Raw genomic sequence first — 21,303 nt, forward strand, 5'->3', positions numbered from 1 at the left:
ATATTTTTGTCATTAAAAACTATTTTTTTTAACTATTTTTTATTTAAACTGTTTTTTTATTAAAATTATTAGAACTAATTTTTAAATATGTTTTTTTTTAATTTACAGGTCTAATGATGATCAGATCCGGCCTCGCCAGCGTCAGAGCCGGGGTGGTATGGGGAGCCAGTCTCGGGGTTCGTCCAGCCATATTCAGGATTCCGTTTCGCCCCACAGCTCTTACCATACATCTCCCTCTCCATTACCCGCTCCTGCTGCTCCCGCTCCCGCTACTGCACCCGCTCCTGCTCCTCCGGGTCCTCCGGGAGTGATGAGTGTTGTGAAGTTGGTTCGACAGCCCGGTCGTGACCATCTTCCCTATCTCACTGAGTATCCACATGGACATGGTCAAACATAGTAATTAAACTTTTATTTTTTTAACTATTTTTTATTTAAACTGTTTTTTTTATTAATAATTTGTTCTTTTTATTAGGTTCAACCGATCCGGAAACGGGATCAGCGCATGGATCAACCGTATGATGTACTCGGCCCTCGACAAGGGACATCCGACTTTCACTGACTTCCCTCCCGAGAAGCAGCATCTGTGGTTTCGTCAGTTTGCGGTAAGTATTCAAATTTTTTACTTATATTTTTTATTTATTAAAACTATTTTTTGTAATTATTAAACTATTTTCTATATTTATTAAACATTTTAAATATTATTAAAACTATTTTTTTAATTATTAAACTATTTTTTATTTATTAAAACTTTTTTTTGTAATTATTAAACTATTTTCTATATTTATTAAACTATTTTTTATTTATTAAAACTTTTTTTTGTAATTATTAAACTATTTATATTTTTGTGCTTAAAAACTATTTTTAAACTATTTCAGCAAGAATTCAACTGGAATTCTGATGATTCGCTCTCTATCTATCACCATTTTGTCCATAAAGTTATGGACAACTATGGGAAGCAGATGTACGAGTGGAAGAAGAAGTGGGAAGTAAACAAGGTAGTTTTTAATTTATTAACAATTTTTAATTTATTAAACTATTTTTTAAATTATTAAACTTTTTTTTTTTTTAAATTAAAAGGTCCCAAAGTCGATGAACGACACGGTCTGGAAGGAGTTGTGTGCGCATTGGGATAAGGAAGAGACGAAAGAAACTTCTTCCACCAACTTCAACAACCGCAGGAGCGACCGTAAAGGGAAGGGCATCTACAAGCATAACTTGGGTGCTCAATCTATTGCCACTCTGGCGGATCGCATGGTAAGTTCAACCGCTTTTTCTTCAATTATTTAAGTTTCGGAATTTTATTTTTTGTGCATTTTTTAAAATTTCTAATGTTTGTTTAATTTATTTTTTTTCAAGGCGGAAGAAAATGAGGGCGACCCGGTTGATGATCTCGCCCTAATGAAAAGGGCGTATACCAACAAGAAGACCGGCCAGATTGATGATGGTCTTGTGAGGGACGTGGTCGACCTGGTCCAAACTCAGGTGTATGACGAAGTGTCTCAGCTTCAAACCGATGATGACGATTCGACGGCTTCGACCAACTTGTCCCGGGTTCGAATCAACGAAATCGTTGAATCGGTAAGTTTTTTTTTTTTAAAGTTCAATTTAATTATTTCTTGATTTTTATTTTATCATCAATTTATATTATCTAAATTTGGTTATTTATATTTCAGTCGGTTCCAAAGAAAAAGGGACGTTTGGTTGGTTTGGGTCGTCGCTCCCGGTCGGCTGCTCCTTCTTCTGCACCACCGCCATATGTTGATCCAGAAGTTCTTACAGCTCAGCTGAAGGACAAGGATGATCGGATATCTGCGTTGGAGACCCAGATGGCAGCTCAACAGGCGGGCTATGAGACCCATAAGAGGCTGAACGAGCAGATGATGGAGATGATGAAGAGGATGTACCCGAACGAGGTGTTCCCGAACATTCAAGACCCGTAGTTTTTTTTTTTTTACCAAAAACTCGGAATGTTTTATTTAACTTTGAATATTATCTACTATGTTTTAATGTTTTATGTTTTATTCAATTTTAATTTTAATTTTAAATTTTCGAATTTAAATTTTAAAAATTTTAATTTTTTTAAAAAAATTAATTTTTTAAAAAAATTAATTTTTTCGAAATTCCGAGGGAAGAAAGTTCCTCGGAATTTTCCGAGGGACTGAAATTCCTCGGAATTTTCCGAGGGAAGAAAGTTCCTCGGAATTTTCCGAGGAACTGCTATCCCTCGGAATTTCCCGATAAACATTCCGAGGAATATTTCGTCGAAACTTCCGAGGATTGGACCATCGGAATTCCATCGAAATATTCCGAGGAAGGCGTCCCTCGGTATATTCCGAGGAACCTTCCGACGAACTTTGTGTCCTCGGAGTTTCCTCGGAATTCCGTCGGAAATTTCCGACGGAATTCCGAGGAAATATGAATTTCCGAGGAGATATTTCCGAGGACTTTTTTCGTCGGTATGTCCTCGGAATAGCGTTATTCTGACGACATACCGACGATTTTTCCCTCAGTATGCCGATGTTTTCTTGTAGTGTCCTTTTTAATCTTGTTGCTATCCAGCTACTATAGTTCCAAAGCTGTCAACAGAGCTACAATCGAATACAAACCATTTAGGGTAACCAAAATGCTCATGCATTTGATAGAGCATAATGTATTCAATACATATAATACAAAATGTATCAATACTATTAAAACAGAAGACCCTTTTTTGAGGTGCCCTCCTGTTTTGAAAATAATTACAATATACTGCCACTCACTTTATCTAAACATATGCTTTTAATTAAATTTAGTATTTTCCTAATTCTTTTTATTTATACCAATATTAATAAAGGAACACGTTACTTTGGCATAACTAAAAGCTATCCATGAGTTTAGCAATCTGTTACAAGAGATCACCACAGATTTAGATTTCAATTTTCAAGGATGATTTCTAATATACTATAAAGGTGATGAGGCATACTTTTTTTTTACCGAGTATTTCTGAGTGTTTAACGAAGATGAAGATGACGTTTTGCTTGAGGTCGTGTTCTGGTAAATCAAAGGAGGTTTCAAGAAGGTTCGCATAGTTCCGCGATAAACTTCCTCCTCCATTACTCAAAGGTACTTTTACGGGGTTTTGCTTGAGGTTTCTATTCACAGGGTTCGAGATACTTTGATAATCAGTTCTTTGGTTTAACTGTGGGGGCTGATGGTGATTTTCGACATTCAATATTCAACAACTTGATCCAATCATAGATTATACGAATAATTTAGTAGACATAAATTGAAAACTAACGTTCATGAACTAAAAATTATTTCTTCCCATAAGATGTTTTGGATCGAATAAATATGTACTTTTACCATTATCTACCAAGCACGGGAAAGCATAATGAGACACTAAACCCAGAAAAATATTCCGATCACCTACCATATATTTTACTAAATAGTTATCTTACATCGTATTGTTATTTTTACATTATGATAGGATATTGCAAAACTTTATTCCTTTTTATAGACATAATAAAATATCAATAAATAATTTGAACAATATATGGATCTTTTTTTTTGTAATCAAAACAAAATATGAATCTATAACTACCCAGTCCCTACTTAGACTCCAAATATAAACCATGTTAACAAATATTACAAAATAACTTATCTATAAATTATTCCACGATTTGGTTTTATTTATTATATATAATAATTAATTTAAACAACATATCGATCTATAATAAAAAGATAGCTACCCAATCCCTTTTTAGACTAAAAAAATATTAACCATGTTAACAAATATTCCAAAACTTAGCTATCTATAAAACCTTTTCTTTTTGAACAAAAGTATCTATAAAACTATTCCAAGAATTTATTTTTTGAACAAAAATATCTATAATATCCTTTGTTTCATATATTTTTTTATTCAGTTATGTTTAGTTTATGTTTAGTTTGTTCCAAATCTTCTATTTCCTATATATGCTGTGAAAACAAAAATTCGGTTTGTAAATCTAACCTAATACAGTAGAACCTCTATTCATTAATAATGTTGAGAATTTAAAATTTTATTAATTTATAGAAATATTAATTTACGGAAGGTTCTTTATTTAGATTTTTTTATTTTAAGGTATATTTAGTCTTTTTTTTTAACGCTGATTTATTATGATCTTACAATTATGATATAAGAAATATTACATAGACGATTCGACAACCGACAATACTACCTGCCTTATGAAGACCTACGCCTAACTGCATCACCTGAGCCGTCCTATGAAGATCCACGTCTGGCCAGATTTACTTGCACTATGTTGAAGATCCCTTGCAAGCCTTTCCTCTGTAGTCTGCATAATTGTTTAATAAACCGTTTTCTCCGGGACTTGAAACCTGGATTTCCTGTAATCTGCAATAAATTGCATAGTCTGGGATTTGAACCCCAGACCTGGGTGTAGAAGCCTTTAAACCTTAACCAATAGGCTACGGTGCTTCCACAAGGTATATTTAGTCTAAGATAAGAATAATATTTGATTTTAGTGTAAAGACATTAATTGTTATTTTTTAAAATTTGAAATTTATATTAATTTATTATATTATATTGTGTATATAATATATATTGTATAACTTTTTTTTGAACACATATTGTATATAACTTAAATGTGGTTTTAGATATAATATTACTAAATTTCACCAAAAAATATTAAGTGTTAAGAAAATATAAAGATAATTCCATTGTGAACATAAAATAAACGATATAATAATAAGTTCTTACTTATATAAAATATGTATACACATAAATTATTAATTTATATTTTTAAAGGGACTTTATATTTACATAGGATTTACTTAAAAATTATTATATTATTATTTTATCGACTTGTATCAAATTTTGAACCGACCCAAGTTGGGACCAGAAAAATTTATTAATTTATAGAGATTATTAATTTATCGAATATTAACTTATAGAGGTTATATTGTATATAGCAACTAATATATATCATAATCAGGGTTGCCAACTAATATATGATCCATTTGACCCTCGATCAAGCAAATTCTTAAAGTTGTTACTTTACAAAAAAAAAAGTATATATATATATATAATATCTTCATTTTCCTATATTCATTTTATACAATAAATATTAGTTTGTTCAAAATCTTCTATTTTCTATATACACTCGGATCACATAAAGGAAATATTACTCATTCTTATTTATCGAAAATTCTATAATGACATCTATCATGAAAATTACTAGCTTCTCAAATGTTCAACATTTGAGAACAGATCGGTGGATAATAATGAAGATTAATATCAAATCCATTTCTAACGTTTTACAAATAATTTATTCAATTTTCTATAATATTCAAAATATATGAGAAGTCTTTTTAGCTTTTTAGAAATATTTTTAGATTTTTTTGGGGGTTTTACCGGGTCAACACGTGTTGAATCACAGGTTAATGACGGGTTTTTCGGTTTTTACCAAGTTTTATCGAGTTTTTAATTAACGGATTTGTTCATTAAATCTGAACCGGATTATATACGAGTAATCGGGTTTATCGATTTTACCGTAGATTACCGGGTTTATCGGTTCGACCGCGAGTTTGGGATCAAAAATTAACACTTAACAAAGCTAAAAATTACACTTCTCATGATTATTTTTCTTATATTTTAAAATATTGAATAAGAAATTAATGTCTAATCACAAAATATAGTTTTCTTCAAAATCCAAAAATTTAACACACAAAAAATTAAAATAAATAATGTACACAAGTTTAACAAGAATGGATATCCAGTTTATAAATTATTATATTATTATTTCCAACCAAAAAATAATCCCGCGCTTTTACTCTTAATTTGCCATATATACGGGCCCATTCCAATCTAAGGTTTACAACCAAATAACCAAATTCACAACCCTCTAACATCTTCTAAGGCCATTATTTAGAGTCTGTATTATTCTTGAGCCCAACTAACTCAAAATACTCTTAAAAACCCAATCACTTCTCACGCAAATCCGTTAGGCTCTTCTTCTTCTTCTTCTTATCGCAAATCCGTTAGGTCCTCCTCCTCCTCCTCCTCCTCCTCCTCCACACCAGGTTCTGAGTTCTTCTGTCTCTTCTGATAAAATCATCTCCAGATCTTATCAACACTCCTCGGTGAGAGAGAACTTGTCCTTAAGTTTGAAATGGAGAAATTCTCTTGTAATATCCTTCACTCGAATCCATGAGTTTTCATGAACAGTAAGCTCTTCCAATGAACCAGAGTCTTATTAAGGGATATGTATCCCACATTGGAAAATCAATGGGACATTAAGTAATATATAAAGGGTTAGGGCCAATCCACTAACTGCTAATTGGTTTTAAGTTGGAAGCTCATAATAAACCCGAATCTAACATGGTATCAGAGCCCAGATCCTAATAAGTTAAACCTCTAATTAATATTAACCCTACCCGACCGGGTATATAGGTCGTAATTGACTCGCTCGACCGAGTATAACTGTCTTAAGAAGTTTCCGAGATTTCTGGCCGATAAGAGCCATCATCTCGAGGAAGGGTATTAAGGGATATGTATCCCACATTGGAAAATCAATGAGACATTAAGTAATATATAAAGGGTTAGGGCCAATCCACTAATTGCCAATTGGTTTTAAGTTGGAAGTCCATAATAAACCTGAATCTAACAAGTCTCAAGATGACCTTCAACATCATAACAAATTCTTTATATATGTTCTGGCTATAGGATAAATTATTCATTGTCCTCCAAAAAATCAGTAAAGTCATGATCTCCTGTTACTTGCCTAAAACCGGTTTTAACTGGGAAACATGAAACATCATATGAATTTTACAAGCATCTGGAAGCTCCAATCTATAAGCAACCTAGCAAAATTTTCAAGAACCTTGAATGGACTATAAAACTTTGCTGCAAGCTTCTGACAAAATACTTTTGCCGAAATGACCACAACTTTAGAAAGACCATGGATCCCACATTAAAAAAAAAAAAACAAATCTTTGGTGGCCCTTATCAGTATTTTTCTTCATGTGAACTTGATCTTTAAGAAAGTGGTCTTTAGTTTCTCGCAGTATAGTATATCTTGTTCTAAGCATAGCTTCCGATTCACTATTATTCGTAGAGCCTTCTTCATACCATAGTAAACTTGGTGGCTCCCTCCTTTAAACCATCTTGAAAGAAGTCGCATTAAAAGATGTATGAAATGAGAAATTATACCAAAATTCTGTGCATGACAAGAACTTATGTCATTTTTTTGGGTGAGTGGATGTGAAGCATCTTACGTAAGATTCCAAGGAAGGTTACAACTCTCCTGGCCGTCACTTTGAGGGTAATAAGCCGTAGTAAATTTCAACTTTGTATCAGCAAGTCTAAAGCGCACACGCCAAAATTTACTCAAAACACTCTGTCTCGATCAGAGATGATTGGTGTCTAATACCCGTTACACCTACAACCTCATCAACAAATTTCTCTGCTACTATTGCTCTGTACACACATTTTTTTAACTCATGAAGTGTGCATATTTACTTAGGCGATCAACCACGACGAAAAACCATCAATACCCTTCAAATTTTGGAAGTTATTCAATGAAATCCATTGAGATTACTAACCAAATTTGTGAAGGGAGCGGCATGTGTTGAAGCAAATCTGCATGATTCAAGGTCAAATAGTTGCGAGTCTCGCACGATGTGCAGTCAGAGACGTATTGCTTCACATTCTCTTTCATGTTAAAATAGTTGTTGAATCCACATTAGGTTTTTTCTTCTTCAATCTCTTCTGATAATAGCATCTCCAACTCTTATCTACACTAAACTAACAAGGCAAACAAGACATGGTACTTTTAACTGGAAAACTGCAGTAACAACATATACAGAAGATCAGAACAGCAAGAAATACCACACTAAGTATGAAAAAGAAAAGAGCTAACTGGTTGTTACTTCATTTCCCTTGCTTTTTGTTTGTGCACCACTTCTATTACCTTGCTAAAGAGCAAGAGCTACAACTTCAGAACCTTCTTTCTTCATAGGAGGTCCATAAAGTGCAAGAAGCACCTCCTATATGTATCTTCCTCTTTAATAGGAGTGGGCACAAATCAGATATTCCGGTTTTTGGAGGTATTTGTGATCTGATCCGTTTCGTCCGAATAATTAATTATCCGGTCCGATTCGATACGTAGCCATCAAGATATTTGATGTCACGGATATCTATAATTTGACGGATATCTGATTCGATCCGTCAAAATAAATAATTAAATTTAAAATAAATAAAAAATTCAAAATAATATAAAATAAATATTTTACTACCAAAATAAAAAATGTATTTACTTTAAAAAAAATTCTAATAACTAATATAATAAATCTAGTAAATAAAAATACTGTAAACTTATATAAAATATAATATTTATATCTTACATATAATTCTTTAAATACATGTATATACATGAATATAACGGATCAGATAAGATATTTGTTCCTAAAAATATTAGTATATGTGACTTGCTTCGTTTTTTACAGATATTGCATTTTAGTATTTGTTTTGCTTAGTAGAGATACGGATATCCAAATTTTTCGATTAGAATCGTAATGTGTAATGAATAGAATCAAAATTTACGAATATTTTGTCCACCCCTATCATTACCACACAATAAACCTCCGAGTGGAAGCTAAAGTAAACACACGCAGGGTGTGTATTCACTTAGTTCGCTGCATGGTGTCATGGTTCATTTGTTCTGTTTAGTTGTTCGTGTCCTATCCTTTGAGCTTAAGTCTCCCACTGTTGGAATTTGGTTTCTGGAGATTTTTATGTGTTCTGCCGGCCTAGTGTTTCACCATGTATTCTTTAATGTTATCAATGAAAATCTTGAGATGGAAAAAAAAAAAAAGTAAACAACAGGCAGCTTAGTCTACGTGGTTGGTGTTGTTAACAAAAGATGGGTCTGGTAACAGAGGATTATATAAATAGCTTTCGTCATCCTCAGTCATAAAGGATCAATCTTTCTTCTCCACACTCTCTCTCTCTCCCTTATCCAAATACGTAAACCATAACTTCCTTCCTTCATCATCTTCGTGGCTTCTGCTCCTCTGCCGCCCAACAATGGCGGTTTTCGGTGGAGCTAATCTTGGCTCAGTTTCCTTCTCCTCTCATCTGCTCAACCAACACTCTTGTTTTCTCTCTTGCCCTCTTAAACTCCTCCCTTCTTCTTCTTCTTCTTCTTCTTCAAATAGAACTTCTCTCCTCTGCGTCGTCAAGTCCTTTTCAGGCTCCGTAACCGCCGGTACAGATACGAGTTCCGATCAATCCCTTCTCCGGGATACCTCCACCGACGCCGGACCCCCTCGGGTGCGTTTTACTGCTTACCCATCTCTTTATTTTGATCGATAAAAAGGTTACCTTTGGAATGGAATTTAGATGCTTGTACTGATGGGTTGGTTTGTTAAATGAAGTAGATGTCTACGGATTGGAAGCTGGCGAAAGCTTATTGCAAGAGTGGTGACACGTTCGAAGGTGAAGTCGAAGGCTTTAATGGTGGAGGCTTGCTTATTCGTTTTCATTCTCTTGTTGGTTTTCTTCCTTATCCCCAGTTAACCCCTTCTCGTTCTTGTAAAGGTACTTCTTTAAGACTCTTGTTCCGTTTATGGGTTTGTGTGTTTCTGTGGAAGAAGAAGCGTTTATGGGTTTGTGTTTTTCTTACAACTGAAGAGCCTCAGAAAAGCATTCATGAGATTGCTAAGACTTTGGTCGGTTCAACACTTCCTGTTAAGGTAAAAGCCTTCTTTTTTTCATTATTCTAAACTCCATAATGTGTAATGACGAATTTGATTTAGAGGTTAAATGTGTATATATATAGGTTGTTCAAGCTGATGAGGAGAACAAAAAGTTGATCTTATCTGAGAAGTTAGCACTATGGCCAAAGTATTCACAAAACGTTAACGTTGGGGATGTATTTACCGGAAGAGTAGGTTCTGTTGAGGACTATGGTGCATTCATCCACTTGCGCTTCGATGATGGTATTACTGTATTTTGCTTTTTACCAAATTGCTTTCTTCTTCTGAGCTGTGACATTGATGGAACTATCTACTGTTGGTAGGTCTTTATCATCTAACTGGACTAGTTCATGTCTCTGAGGTCTCGTGGGATTACGTTCAAGATGTTAGAGATGTGTTACGCGATGGTGATGAGGTTCGGGTTATTGTCACAAATATCGACAAGTTAAGTTTTTCTTCTTCTTTTTTTTATTGGTTACTGAGTTTTGTTAGTCATATGTTGTTGTAATCAAATAGTTGTTCCGATGATGCAGAGAGAAATCAAGGATTACATTATCTATCAAACAACTGGAAGATGATCCTCTTCTTGAGACATTGGACAAAGTGATTTTGAAGGTAAAACACAATGTGAAAATGTGTTTTTCTGTTAGTTTGGTTTTTTAAGCGGTAATTGGATGTTGTTACAGGACAGCTCTAGTGGATCTCCTTCGCTAAGCTCGAACAATGGGGATACAATTGAACCTCTTCCAGGTCTAGAAACTATACTTGAAGAGCTATTGCAAGAAGAAGGGTATAGTAGTCAATATCATTTTTATAATTTGGAAAACCAAAAAAAGTTGTTAACTGTTCTCTCTGCATAGCATTGGCTTATAACAGTTGAATCATGACTAGGATGACCAAATTGGCTACTTTTGGATTTAATAGAATACATAGCTATTGCTGGCTGATTCTTTCATAAACGCATATGTTAAAGATGGAGATTATTAATTGCATAGTTTAGATTCTTTGTTTCAGGTATAACCATCTAAAGATGCAAGAACACTGTAAAATACATCTTGATCAATCTTTCCTCATTATTATTTCTACCTTCTAAATTGCAGAATAGAAGCTGTGAAAATCAACCGGCAAGGATTTGAGAAAAGAGTGGTTTCACAAGACTTACAACTTTGGCTCTCAAATGTGAGTTCTGTTTTGCTTTGATATTCCCCAGAAGCATAAACTATTATTTTGCTATGTTGTGGAAGTTCCCATTCTATAAAATGTTTTTTTACATTCATGCAGACGCCACCTTCTGAAGGAAAGTTTGTTCTTCTTGCACGTGCTGGAAGACAGGTGAAAAAGCTCATAGAAACTATTTTATTTCTAGCATTTGTGGCCCATAGATGGATGGTTCTTTTATTGAAGTGAAAGTAAGTATAAAACTGTTGTTAATTCAACATCTCTCAGGTACAAGAGATACACTTGACAACGTCTCTGGATCAACAAGGAATCAAGAAAGCGTTACAGCGAGTACTAGAACGCGTCCCCTAAGAGACTTTGCTTCTTAGCCCCTAAATCAGCTATATGTTCATCTTGCCCAATAACAGTTTGGGTCATCATAGGCATACTCAAGTGGAGCAGCAGCTACTTAGAGAAATGTAAAGAAGGGCAATGCAAAATTGATTTGTATGTGACACACAACACAACCTATGAAAAATATATATATGTTTGATACTCGATTCACATTATACAAATCCATTTACATACAAATGTATATTCAAATTTGTATTAATAACTAAATACACCACCATCATCATATTCAAGATCTAACCTTCAAGTCAATTATTGACACCCAAAGAAACAGCAGAGTGTTATCTGTAAATTACAGTTTTCCAATCTTTAAACTAGTCTTGTTAATTAGCCAAGAATAATTAAGCATGATAATTAAAACCAATTTGTTTGTATCTCCCTTACACATCTTTCTTGTCTCTGAAATGCACATGTTCTCCCCTCTCACTCCAATGATTAACAGAGGACAGCCTAAGCAGCCTACCCACTTTCACCATCTAATGTTCCCACATTAACATATAAAAAAGATTCTTCTTCTCCTCCTTTTGAACTGTAAAATAATTCACTTTAAAAAAAAAAAAAATTCTTTAGTTAAAAGTCTTATCATTACTTTGCCTCTAACTTTTCTCTTTTGTCATCTTCTCTTAACCTCCTCCTTCCCTCTGTAAGAAAAAGTCACTAGCCTTCTCTTTCCTCATTACTTTACCACTTTGATTGATCAATCATTCATTGCTAGCAGCTCCCTTCTTGTACCTCTGCAAATTTTCCTGAATCAGTTTCCTTTTTGAAGCAAACAAAACCCAAAATTGGTTAGCTGCTTGCTTACATTTTCAAGGGAACACTGATTCTAACAGTCAGAACACAAAGTTTGGTCCTTTTCCCTAGAAAGAAGGCAGCTTTCTGTCTTCTTCTGAAACCAGAATCTAGTTACTTGAGAATTGCCATAGATATTTTTCTTGAAACCTCCACTCAAGTTTTGAGATGGAGAATCAAAGGGAAGAAAGCATAAAGTATGTAGCTTTGGGACAGAGCGATGATCCCTTTGGCAACGAAGGAACCATTGGCGATCTCCTCGTCGGCAGATTCTGTAACCCTCAAGAGCCCATCTCACCGTATCCCCCTGGGATCCTCCGATTCCCTCCTTATCCGGGTCAATTCGGGTCGCAAGACAGCAACAAGAGCTCGCTGTTGGATCCAGATTTAGATCGAGTTCAGACAGCCAAGCCAAACTCCAGGAAGAGAAAGTTGATCCCTTCTGCTTCTGCTTCTGCTTCTGGAGGTAATGGCAAGGACTCTCCAGCTTCTTCCTCTCTTACCGCTTCCAATTCTAAGGTTTCACAATCTCTCTCTCAGTATAATAAAGTGTTCTCTTTTCTTTATGGATTCATAAGAGAGTATGTTGTTGAGATGTTGATATTGGGGAGGGTTTGTGATCAGGTGTCAGGAGAGATTGTTGGATCCAAGAGAAGCAAGCAGGATGAAGCTGGAAGCAGTAACAAGGATGATGCAAAGCCTCCTGAGCCACCCAAAGATTACATTCATGTTCGAGCTCGAAGGGGTCAGGCAACTGATAGCCACAGCCTCGCTGAAAGAGTACTAACACCTCCCCCCCCCATGTTTCTGTTCAATTCTACAATGTTGATGTTTGTGTGTTTGGTTATCAGGCAAGAAGAGAGAAGATCAGCGAGAGGATGACTTTGCTTCAGGATCTGGTTCCTGGTTGCAACCGTATAACTGGGAAAGCCGTTATGCTTGACGAAATCATTAACTACGTGCAGTCCTTGCAGAGACAAGTTGAGGTATAATCCGAGATTTTCGATGAAAATCAGTTTTAAATCATTAACTGGCTGTTTGTCTTTCAGTTCTTGTCTATGAAGCTGGCTACTATAAATCCAAGGATGGAGTTTAACCCTAGTGCTGCTTTATCCACAGAGGTAAAAGAATATCTGCTTTTTTTTTGGAGCTGGGGATGATACAACTTTGCTCTTATACGTAATGTGTTACATCTGTATGTATTGTATAGATGGTTCAACCGGGAGAGGCATTAACGCAGTCTCTATACTCAATGGCTTGCTCAGAGCAAAGACTTCCATCAGCATACTATTCTCTTGCCAAGAACATGCCTAGATTCTCAGACGCTCAATTCCCCTCCACCGATGCATTTGTTCAAGCTGAGGTAATTACTAGTTAATGTCATCATAGATTCTGGAGATGTAGACGTGCTCAAATCTTTTTGTGTGTTTTGATTTTCAGACACAGGGATTCTGGGAAAATGATCTTCAAAGCATTGTTCAGATGGGTTTTGGAGATGTTCAGCAACAGAGCAACAACAACAGCTGTAAGAGGATGATTAAGAACCTGAGTCTCTAATGAGAAAACCTTACAACCAGAGTCTCTCTTGCTAATAACTTCTTTTATGTTTTCAGGTTCTGAGCCAACACTACAGATGAAGCTTGAGCCATGATTAAGAAGGTGTTTGTTTATTGTATCTCTCTGTACATACAGAAACCAAGTAGTGATGGGTACGGAGCGAAACATGTGGGAACTAATGTTTACTATCGTCTCTTCTTTGCTTGCTTGTGCATCTGTTGATTTCTTCTCAACCCAAAGAAAGAAAAATGAGTCTCCATATTATTATGTAAAAACGACAAGAATCTTTTCTGGACCATCTCTGTATTATTTTACATCTATGTATTATGTATTGTTGCTGAACTAGTAAGAAACGGTAGTATGTTTGTCTTAATTCTTGTCGTATTATTTGAGAATAGGTGAAATTGTTTTTTTTTTTCACGAATCAGCAAATGCCGAGTTGCGAGTGTCGGTCCAGTATGGCACACACGTGTTAACATATGAGAAAACATGTTTCCTTGTTCGAGCTTGTCTTGCCAGAAAGTCTGTTTTGATGTTACTGGATCTATCCTTATAGACCACTTGTCCGTTTTGGTAGGACGCCCATAAATTTTTAAATTCATTGAGTTCAGCTGCAAAAGCTGGTCAGTCATCAAGTGTAGCGATCATTTTGACTAACTCTTGGAAGTCAGTAACAAAATAATTGCAGTACCGCTGGTGGCGAGATAAACATTTCAGATGTTAAAAATGATTAGGATTGAACTTGTTGATTTGGCTGATGATGTAACATTCTCGACCAAAATAATAAAAACAATTTTTATTCCGGACCTTTTTCATATAATAGTGGTTCTCTGGCGTGTATTCGTATTGTTTTATCTCCGAACTCAAATTTATGGATTATGTTACTATGTGATATTTAAAAGATAGAATGGCTAAAATATGAGTTGAATTTTTTTTATATAGTGTTGTTATTTAACTGTAATTTATTTAATATATAGAATGTTTTAGTTTGTTTTTCTTAAACTGTTCACTAACAAAACAATGCAATTTTTAAAGTATGTTAGCTTAAATGCACAGTAATTTTCTATGTGTACTAAGAGAAAATCTCAAACTCAAATTAATGGATTATGTTACTTTGTGATATTTGAAAGATGGGATGACTAAAGATGTGTTGAAGTTTTTTTTTCTGTATATTACTGTGATTTTTTTATTGTAATTTATTTGTTATATAGAATGTTTTAGTTTTCTTTTCTTTTTAAAAATGTTCAATTACCAAATAATGTGATTTAAAAGTATATTAGCTGAATTTTTATTAGTTTATTGATAATTAATATTTTAGTTACACCTAAATGATACAATATACTATTAATTTATCAATTTTAGACTTCATATTACAACACTTACATATGTAACTGATTTATATATTTTAGTATGTTGTTAATAAAATAGAACGTTTTACTTTGACTTTTAAATTACTTCACAAACAGATCTAAAAATTCATAACTTTCTCCATTCATTAAACTTACAAAGCGATAACAATAATATATATTACTCTTAGTTATGTAGCTGCTTCATAACTGTAGTCGCTGTCTCCGCCTCTGTCCCGATCATGGTCATAGTCATCGTCATAGTCATGATCCTTACCCAAACATCAAAACATTGTTCATCAGCAACACTTGCTTGTTGTTGCAGTGCTTTCAACATCTGCTCCCCTTATGGTACACTGCTGGAGTACGATCACTTAATTCGTAACTTAAATATTTGATCTATAGGTCGGTTGCTACATACAATAGCATTGTATATATTTAAGAACTCTGATCTATATTCATGTTTCTCAAGCCAATAGAAGCTCATGTTTCTCTACCATAGCCGGAGTATGTATATGAGTTTTCAACTGATTCACAAGCTGAAACACATCATCCCGAACTTCCGACCCAGCCCGAGACCCTAAATGACTGATTGACGGTCGGAATGCCTAGCAGAGCTGATGAGAACACTGGTGCTGTGACTGCTGTCCTCAGTTATGTCGAGTCCACTAAAACAGTGCATGTTGTTTTGATCTAAATATCAGCCAGCCTTGATATTCTCACTGATTTCAGTGCCATGTTCTGCGTATAGAGACGAAAGGATCAAGTTGCTTATCATTTCATTAATGCAGATAAGCTGGTCGGTTTTACCTTAGCTTCCAGTGACGGGAAGACATTCCAAAACTGTAAGGTTTCATCTCCTGCTCATATTTCAATCGTTTGTCCGTTAGGTGATACTGCAAAGTACAAACCTCGGTATGTGTGACCTGTCAGAGCTGCATTCTTAATCACAAAGAAAGATATAGGTTTAATTAACCACATAATTTGACAAAGGTCAGAGAGAATTATTACTTTGGAGTAAGTTAGATATTTCTATACTTTTATTTGGTTTTGAGAGAATCCGTGCGTGCTAAACAGCTTCTTACGTTCTTTGACCAAGCTAGATTGCATACCTGTCATATGCAAGAACAAAGAGGGTTATGACATTTCATTATGTAATGTGAAATCATGGCAAAACTAATAAGAAATTTACTTGACTGTAACTATCTATAAAACCTAAATGAGTATTAGTTGTATTTCGAAAACATATGAATCTATCATGAGCCCCACCACATCAGCAAGAAGCTCGTTAACATAAGGATACCAAGCAATGGCTTTAGAAGCACGCACCAAACTAAAAAAATCTTGGGTTACTTTAAGATTCAAAAACTACTGTGCACATCGTTGTAAAGGATATTCAAACTTTTAAACCAAAATATGTATTCATCCACAGTATAATATGTAATATGCACAAACCAGACGCAAGGATTGAAAATAAATTTGATCATTCATATCACTCATTCATAAGTTTTTTATTTTTTATGTTGTCACTCCAACCACAATGTTGCTCACCTGAAATATATGTGTATTTTGGTCACTTTGAAACGTTAGGGGAAGTGAAAGATCTCTGGAAATTTGTCGGGCAAGAAGACGGAGAGGAAACCTGACAAAGAGAAAACCTAGATATTGGTGTTGCTTTCCATTTTGTTTAAGTCCATCCGCAATCAAAATAATGTTTACAAAGCCCATCCGCAATCAAAGCCTAGTCCATGCAAAGTGAACAAAACACAGATTTGGCTTGCGTGTTGAGAGTGCCACGTGTCCAAAAACGTCCCTTCCTTCCCGATGATGTGGCAGCCTGTGGAGAGAGACAAGACAACTTTATTGTTATAGATTTACCAGTAAAAAGAAGCTAGTTACACAGACTGGTATTTTGGGTTAGGTTTTGAGTAAATCAGACATAAAGAAAATGTATCTATATAGGATTTGATAGACTTTCCGTTCAGATTCGAATCAATTGCCACCGGTTTTGGGTCAGTTCGGTTGCCACCAGTTCGGGGTCAGTTTGGTTATTGATGTTTGGAACCGTTTAGAACCTGAAAAACAGGTTACATTCAGTTTAGGTAACATAGTCCTCGTTCAGACCTGATGACATTATAAATACCAAAAATCAATGAAGTATTCAAAATTGAACCAGAATAACCAACATAAAACTTACTCATTCATCGAAAATGTAATACAAAAACACACAGAATATGAACATAGTTTGTCAAACATACAAATGAGAGTTAAACACACAAAAACTTAAGTCATAACAAAAATGAGAGGGCAAACACAGAAACATAGTTAATTAAAAATAAACAAAATGCTTGATAAAGAAAGTACTTAAACTCTTATCGTCTTGTACACAGAATGACCATGACCAAATCGTTTATATCCAAAACCGAACTGAAAGGTCCATTTTAGGTCGGATCGAGTCAGGGTATTCAGTTCCAGATAAAAACAACATGTTTGTTAGTGACCATATTAAATGTTATTATCGCTTGGATGAGACTGTCTTGTGTGAATGCTAGTTGATCAGTACTTAGAAGTTTGATTAAATAGGATGCTGAAAGCCAATTTCAATTTCAACATAATAACAAAAAAAATCTTTTAAAACATGGATATATGCATAAAGAGATTCATTAAAAATATGAAGTACCGGTTATGTAAAAGCCTCCATCCCGTGATTGGACTGATTGTTTATTAATATTTCTATACTATGAAGTCTGAATTTTGAAACTGAAAAGATGAATTTTACATATTAGTGAAGAAAATATTATGTGGGATTTTCATCATGATGCAAAGAGTATAGTCAAACGCAAATATCATAAAAAAGTTTAGGATGGTGGGATCAATCATGAATCTTTGGCAAGTACAATTAATGGCAGTAATATCGTACATATAATATTTTTCATAATTTATAATAACATAGTTAATCATTGTTAAAAAAAGGTTATTGGTTTATGCATTTTAATGGATATAAAAATCTCAAAGAAATCTGATGTTATTTAGCATATAATTTTAAAACCAAGTTGAAATCATTTTTTATTATATATGATTTATAAAACTTAAATTAGATAATGTGTTATTAAATATATGATTTATTAATTATAATTTTAATAATTTGTTATTTAATCATATATATTTACTAATATTAATTTTAATATTATTTTTATTTAATAAAATATATTTACTAATTTGAATTTTAATCATTTTTTATTTAATCATATATATTTACTAATAAATTTGATGGATTTGAAAGAATTTCTTTATTAAATATATAAAGACTAAAATACAAAGAAAAACTCCCAAATTTGTAAATACCAATTAAAATAGACATTCTAGATATAAAAATCAATAAGTTTTCATTAGACTTATAATTTCCATAAGAATCAGCATACCTAAACAAAAAAAGTTTAGACTTTTAAGCGTCGATAATGGATTTGATGCGGTTCACGGCATCGTCAAGCCTCTCTTGAGCACACACCACAACATATTATAACCTATAACCGTAGACTCTCTGTGAGGCCAATAAGCAGCTCCTGCAAGGTGAAGGCTATGCAAAAGGTCGCTCTCCGCTACAGGATATAGTAACCATGATGTCGAATTTTACACCACTCTCCTTAGTGGATTGGTAGCACCCACAATTTATTCTCCACATCAACTCTCACTTCTGTTCCCTATGAGGTGTTCTCCAGAGTTGAAACATACACTCTCTCCTGTTCAGCAGACTGGACATTTAAAAGGCGTTTTTCTCCCTCCCAAAATATAAGGCTCCTGGCCAGGATGGTTATCCGGAGAGTCTACTAATAATTAGGAAGCTATAGGGAATTATATGATTGATGGTGTTCTTGAATTTTTTAAAGGAAAAATTATCTGTCAATGGAATGCAAAGATCCTCACTCTTGTTTTGAAGAAATCTAGTGCTTCAAGGATCACACACTTCCGGCCAGTATCATGTTGTAACTCATATATAAAATTGCCTCAAAAGGTCCTTGCAAACAGGCTTAAGAGTGCGATTCTGACGGTGATCTCTCATGGCCAGTCAGCTTTTATATCGAGAAGAACACTTGTGGAAATTTTCCTATTAGTCACATAACTGGGGCAAGGCTATAAAGGGAAGTCGATACCAAAATGTTGTATGCTAAATTTTGATTTCAAGAAGTATTTTGACAAGTTAAACTGGGATTTTATTATGAATAAGATGGAAGCAATGGAGTTCCCAGAGGGATTCAGAAATCTGATCAGGAAGTGCACCACTACTGTGAGTTACTCGGTGGCAGTTAATGGTGAACTTTTCTGTTATTTTCATCGTACTTGTGAGCTGAGACAGGGTAATCCGCTCTCTCCCTACCTCTTTGTGTTGTCTGTCAAAGTCTTTTCTCAGATGCTAAGTGCCACCACGTGTGTGTGGAAGTCTCTATTTGTTATCACACCAACGCTATAGAGCCTGCCAAAACCATTTAGCATTCGCTGATGATATCATGGTCTTCTCAGATGGTAAGAAGAAGTCACTGGTAAGCATCACTGGCAAATTTGGTAATTTCGCAGCATCGTCCAGATTGAGTACGAACAAAGACAAAACATAACTATTCCTGACGGGAATGACCCAAAATGAAACCTTAGACATCTCGAGTCTTGGTTTCAAGTTCGGTTCACTCCATGTTCGGTATCACATATTCTAGTTGATGCACCAGAACCGCTATTGGACAAGATTTCAGGATGCTTCAATTTATGGTCTGCAAAATCGCTCTCTTATGCTGGCTGGTGTCAGATTTTGTCATCAGTAATTTATGAAATGTTTAACTTATGAGCATCTTCTTTTATCCTTCATAAAGGCTGCATTAATAAGATACAATCACTGTGCACTAAATTCATGTGGGGACGACGTATTGATCAACGCTCAACAACAAGAATCTCATGAAAAACAGTTTGTCTTCCTAAAATTGAAGGCGGCTTGGGTCTAAGGGACTTTGGTGTTTGGAGTAAAACATTGTGTATAAAACTGATTTGGATTCTTCTTGCAAAGACTGTTTTTTTTTGGGATGAATAGTTGTAATCTTATCATTTGCATAACATAAATTTCTGGAGCATAACTGAGGACAAGCAAACTTTTTAGACGTTGTGGTCTCTGCTTCGTCTAAGACTACTCGCGGCTTAATTTATTTGTACTAGCTAGAGTAGGAACATATACATCAACAAGCTTTTGGTGGGACCACTTGACTTCTATGGCACCTCTCGTTCTGGCTTTCGGGCAAATTGGACCTCATGATCTGATGAACCAACTTTTGGCTTGGTCCCCGATGTTTGTAATGATGGCTACTGTATTGGGTTCGCTCCAGAGCTGTTGAAGATCTGAAAATGTACCTAACCATGATTCATCTATCTATATGCCACTCTTAACCTTATCTTGTATACTGAAACATCAACAATGAGACTGTCAAAACGTTTTCAACCTCTCATACCTAGGAAGCTATCAGACATTGTGAGCCAATAAAGCAATATACATTCTTGGTTTGGTTCAAGGAAAGAGTAACCCGTCATGCTTTCAATTTCTGTGTTGCTAATCTGGACAGACTTCTAACTAAGTTGAGACTTGTGACCTGGGAATGAATATCTCGACACCTGCATTCTCTACAACTCTGCAACAGAGAACATGGACCATCTTTTTCTTCTCTCATCGACAGGTGAAGAAATTTGGGTCCATGTACTGCAAATACTTGGAGGATCATCATCATATGTTCCATTCGTGGTCAGCTATGCTGTAATGGTTTTCTTTAAAGGGCCCAAGAACTATCACTTTGCTGAAACGTTTAGCGCCTCAAGTGGCAATATACAACATATATATGGTTTAAACACAATCAAAGAATTCACAACAACATGATAACCCCATCTGATCTGATTTTCAAAATGATCGACTGAAGCATCCGTGATGTTATCCTTAGTAAGAGTCACAACTCTAATTTTTGGAAAGCAATGCAGTTGTGGCTTACGAATAAAATGATTGTTCTTTATTGCATTCTTCTATTTCTTGGCTTAGCTTTTATACTCTTATCCAGGTATTACATATGATACAAAAACTAAGCTAGCGAGATATCAAATTCCTAGAAACTTAAAGCCATCAGTACACAAGATCATACTCTGGAGACTAGCCGGCTTAATTGAACAAATTCTCCGGAAGCTTAAACAAAACATAATTAACAAAACTTAAAAGAGAACCCAATAACAAAAATTAGGTTAAATTTATAAGACACCAATATCTATAAGCACATCTTTCCTCATCCAG

The 21,303-nt window shown here is 34.7% G+C and overlaps 2 protein-coding genes and 1 long non-coding RNA gene across 3 annotated transcripts; all 3 read left to right on the forward strand.

Annotated features, from left to right (window-relative positions):
• Positions 1–545: 545 nt before the first annotated feature.
• On the forward strand, positions 546–1,099 carry LOC125576441. Its single transcript, XR_007314798.1, has 2 exons — positions 546–602; positions 876–1,099. It is a non-coding gene; the product is annotated as an uncharacterized LOC125576441 (long non-coding RNA).
• A 7,852-nt stretch (positions 1,100–8,951) lies between these two features.
• LOC106357863 (30S ribosomal protein S1-like) lies at positions 8,952–11,529 on the forward strand. The gene is made up of 10 exons (XM_013797573.3): positions 8,952–9,307; positions 9,415–9,574; positions 9,668–9,729; positions 9,816–9,975; positions 10,056–10,176; positions 10,266–10,347; positions 10,419–10,522; positions 10,833–10,911; positions 11,014–11,064; positions 11,179–11,529. The coding sequence occupies exons 1-10, from the start codon at positions 9,062–9,064 to the stop codon at positions 11,260–11,262; spliced, it is 1,149 nt and encodes a 382-aa protein (XP_013653027.1). The 5' UTR covers positions 8,952–9,061; the 3' UTR covers positions 11,263–11,529.
• A 354-nt stretch (positions 11,530–11,883) lies between these two features.
• On the forward strand, positions 11,884–14,023 carry LOC106357864 (transcription factor bHLH77). Its single transcript, XM_013797574.3, has 7 exons — positions 11,884–12,612; positions 12,718–12,873; positions 12,945–13,079; positions 13,143–13,214; positions 13,304–13,456; positions 13,534–13,618; positions 13,707–14,023. The coding sequence occupies exons 1-7, from the start codon at positions 12,262–12,264 to the stop codon at positions 13,742–13,744; spliced, it is 990 nt and encodes a 329-aa protein (XP_013653028.1). The 5' UTR covers positions 11,884–12,261; the 3' UTR covers positions 13,745–14,023.
• Positions 14,024–21,303: the final 7,280 nt, after the last annotated feature.

This window comes from Brassica napus, chromosome A7, assembly GCF_020379485.1.
Source record: "Brassica napus cultivar Da-Ae chromosome A7, Da-Ae, whole genome shotgun sequence".
Taxonomy (NCBI): domain Eukaryota; kingdom Viridiplantae; phylum Streptophyta; class Magnoliopsida; order Brassicales; family Brassicaceae; genus Brassica; species Brassica napus.

Bases quoted from the DNA above. Each gene is read 5' to 3' on its own strand.
- LOC106357863 (XM_013797573.3), top strand. From the start codon at position 9,062: ATGGCGGTTTTCGGTGGAGCTAATCTTGGCTCAGTTTCCTTCTCCTCT. The intron at 10,177-10,265 runs GTTAAGTTTTTC...CCGATGATGCAG, and splicing joins ATTGTCACAAATATCGACAA to AGAGAAATCAAGGATTACAT. The intron at 11,065-11,178 runs GTGAAAAAGCTC...AACATCTCTCAG, and splicing joins TTGCACGTGCTGGAAGACAG to GTACAAGAGATACACTTGAC.
- LOC106357864 (XM_013797574.3), top strand. From the start codon at position 12,262: ATGGAGAATCAAAGGGAAGAAAGCATAAAGTATGTAGCTTTGGGACAG. The intron at 12,874-12,944 runs GTACTAACACCT...TTTGGTTATCAG, and splicing joins GCCACAGCCTCGCTGAAAGA to GCAAGAAGAGAGAAGATCAG. The intron at 13,619-13,706 runs GTAAGAGGATGA...TTATGTTTTCAG, and splicing joins ACAGAGCAACAACAACAGCT to GTTCTGAGCCAACACTACAG.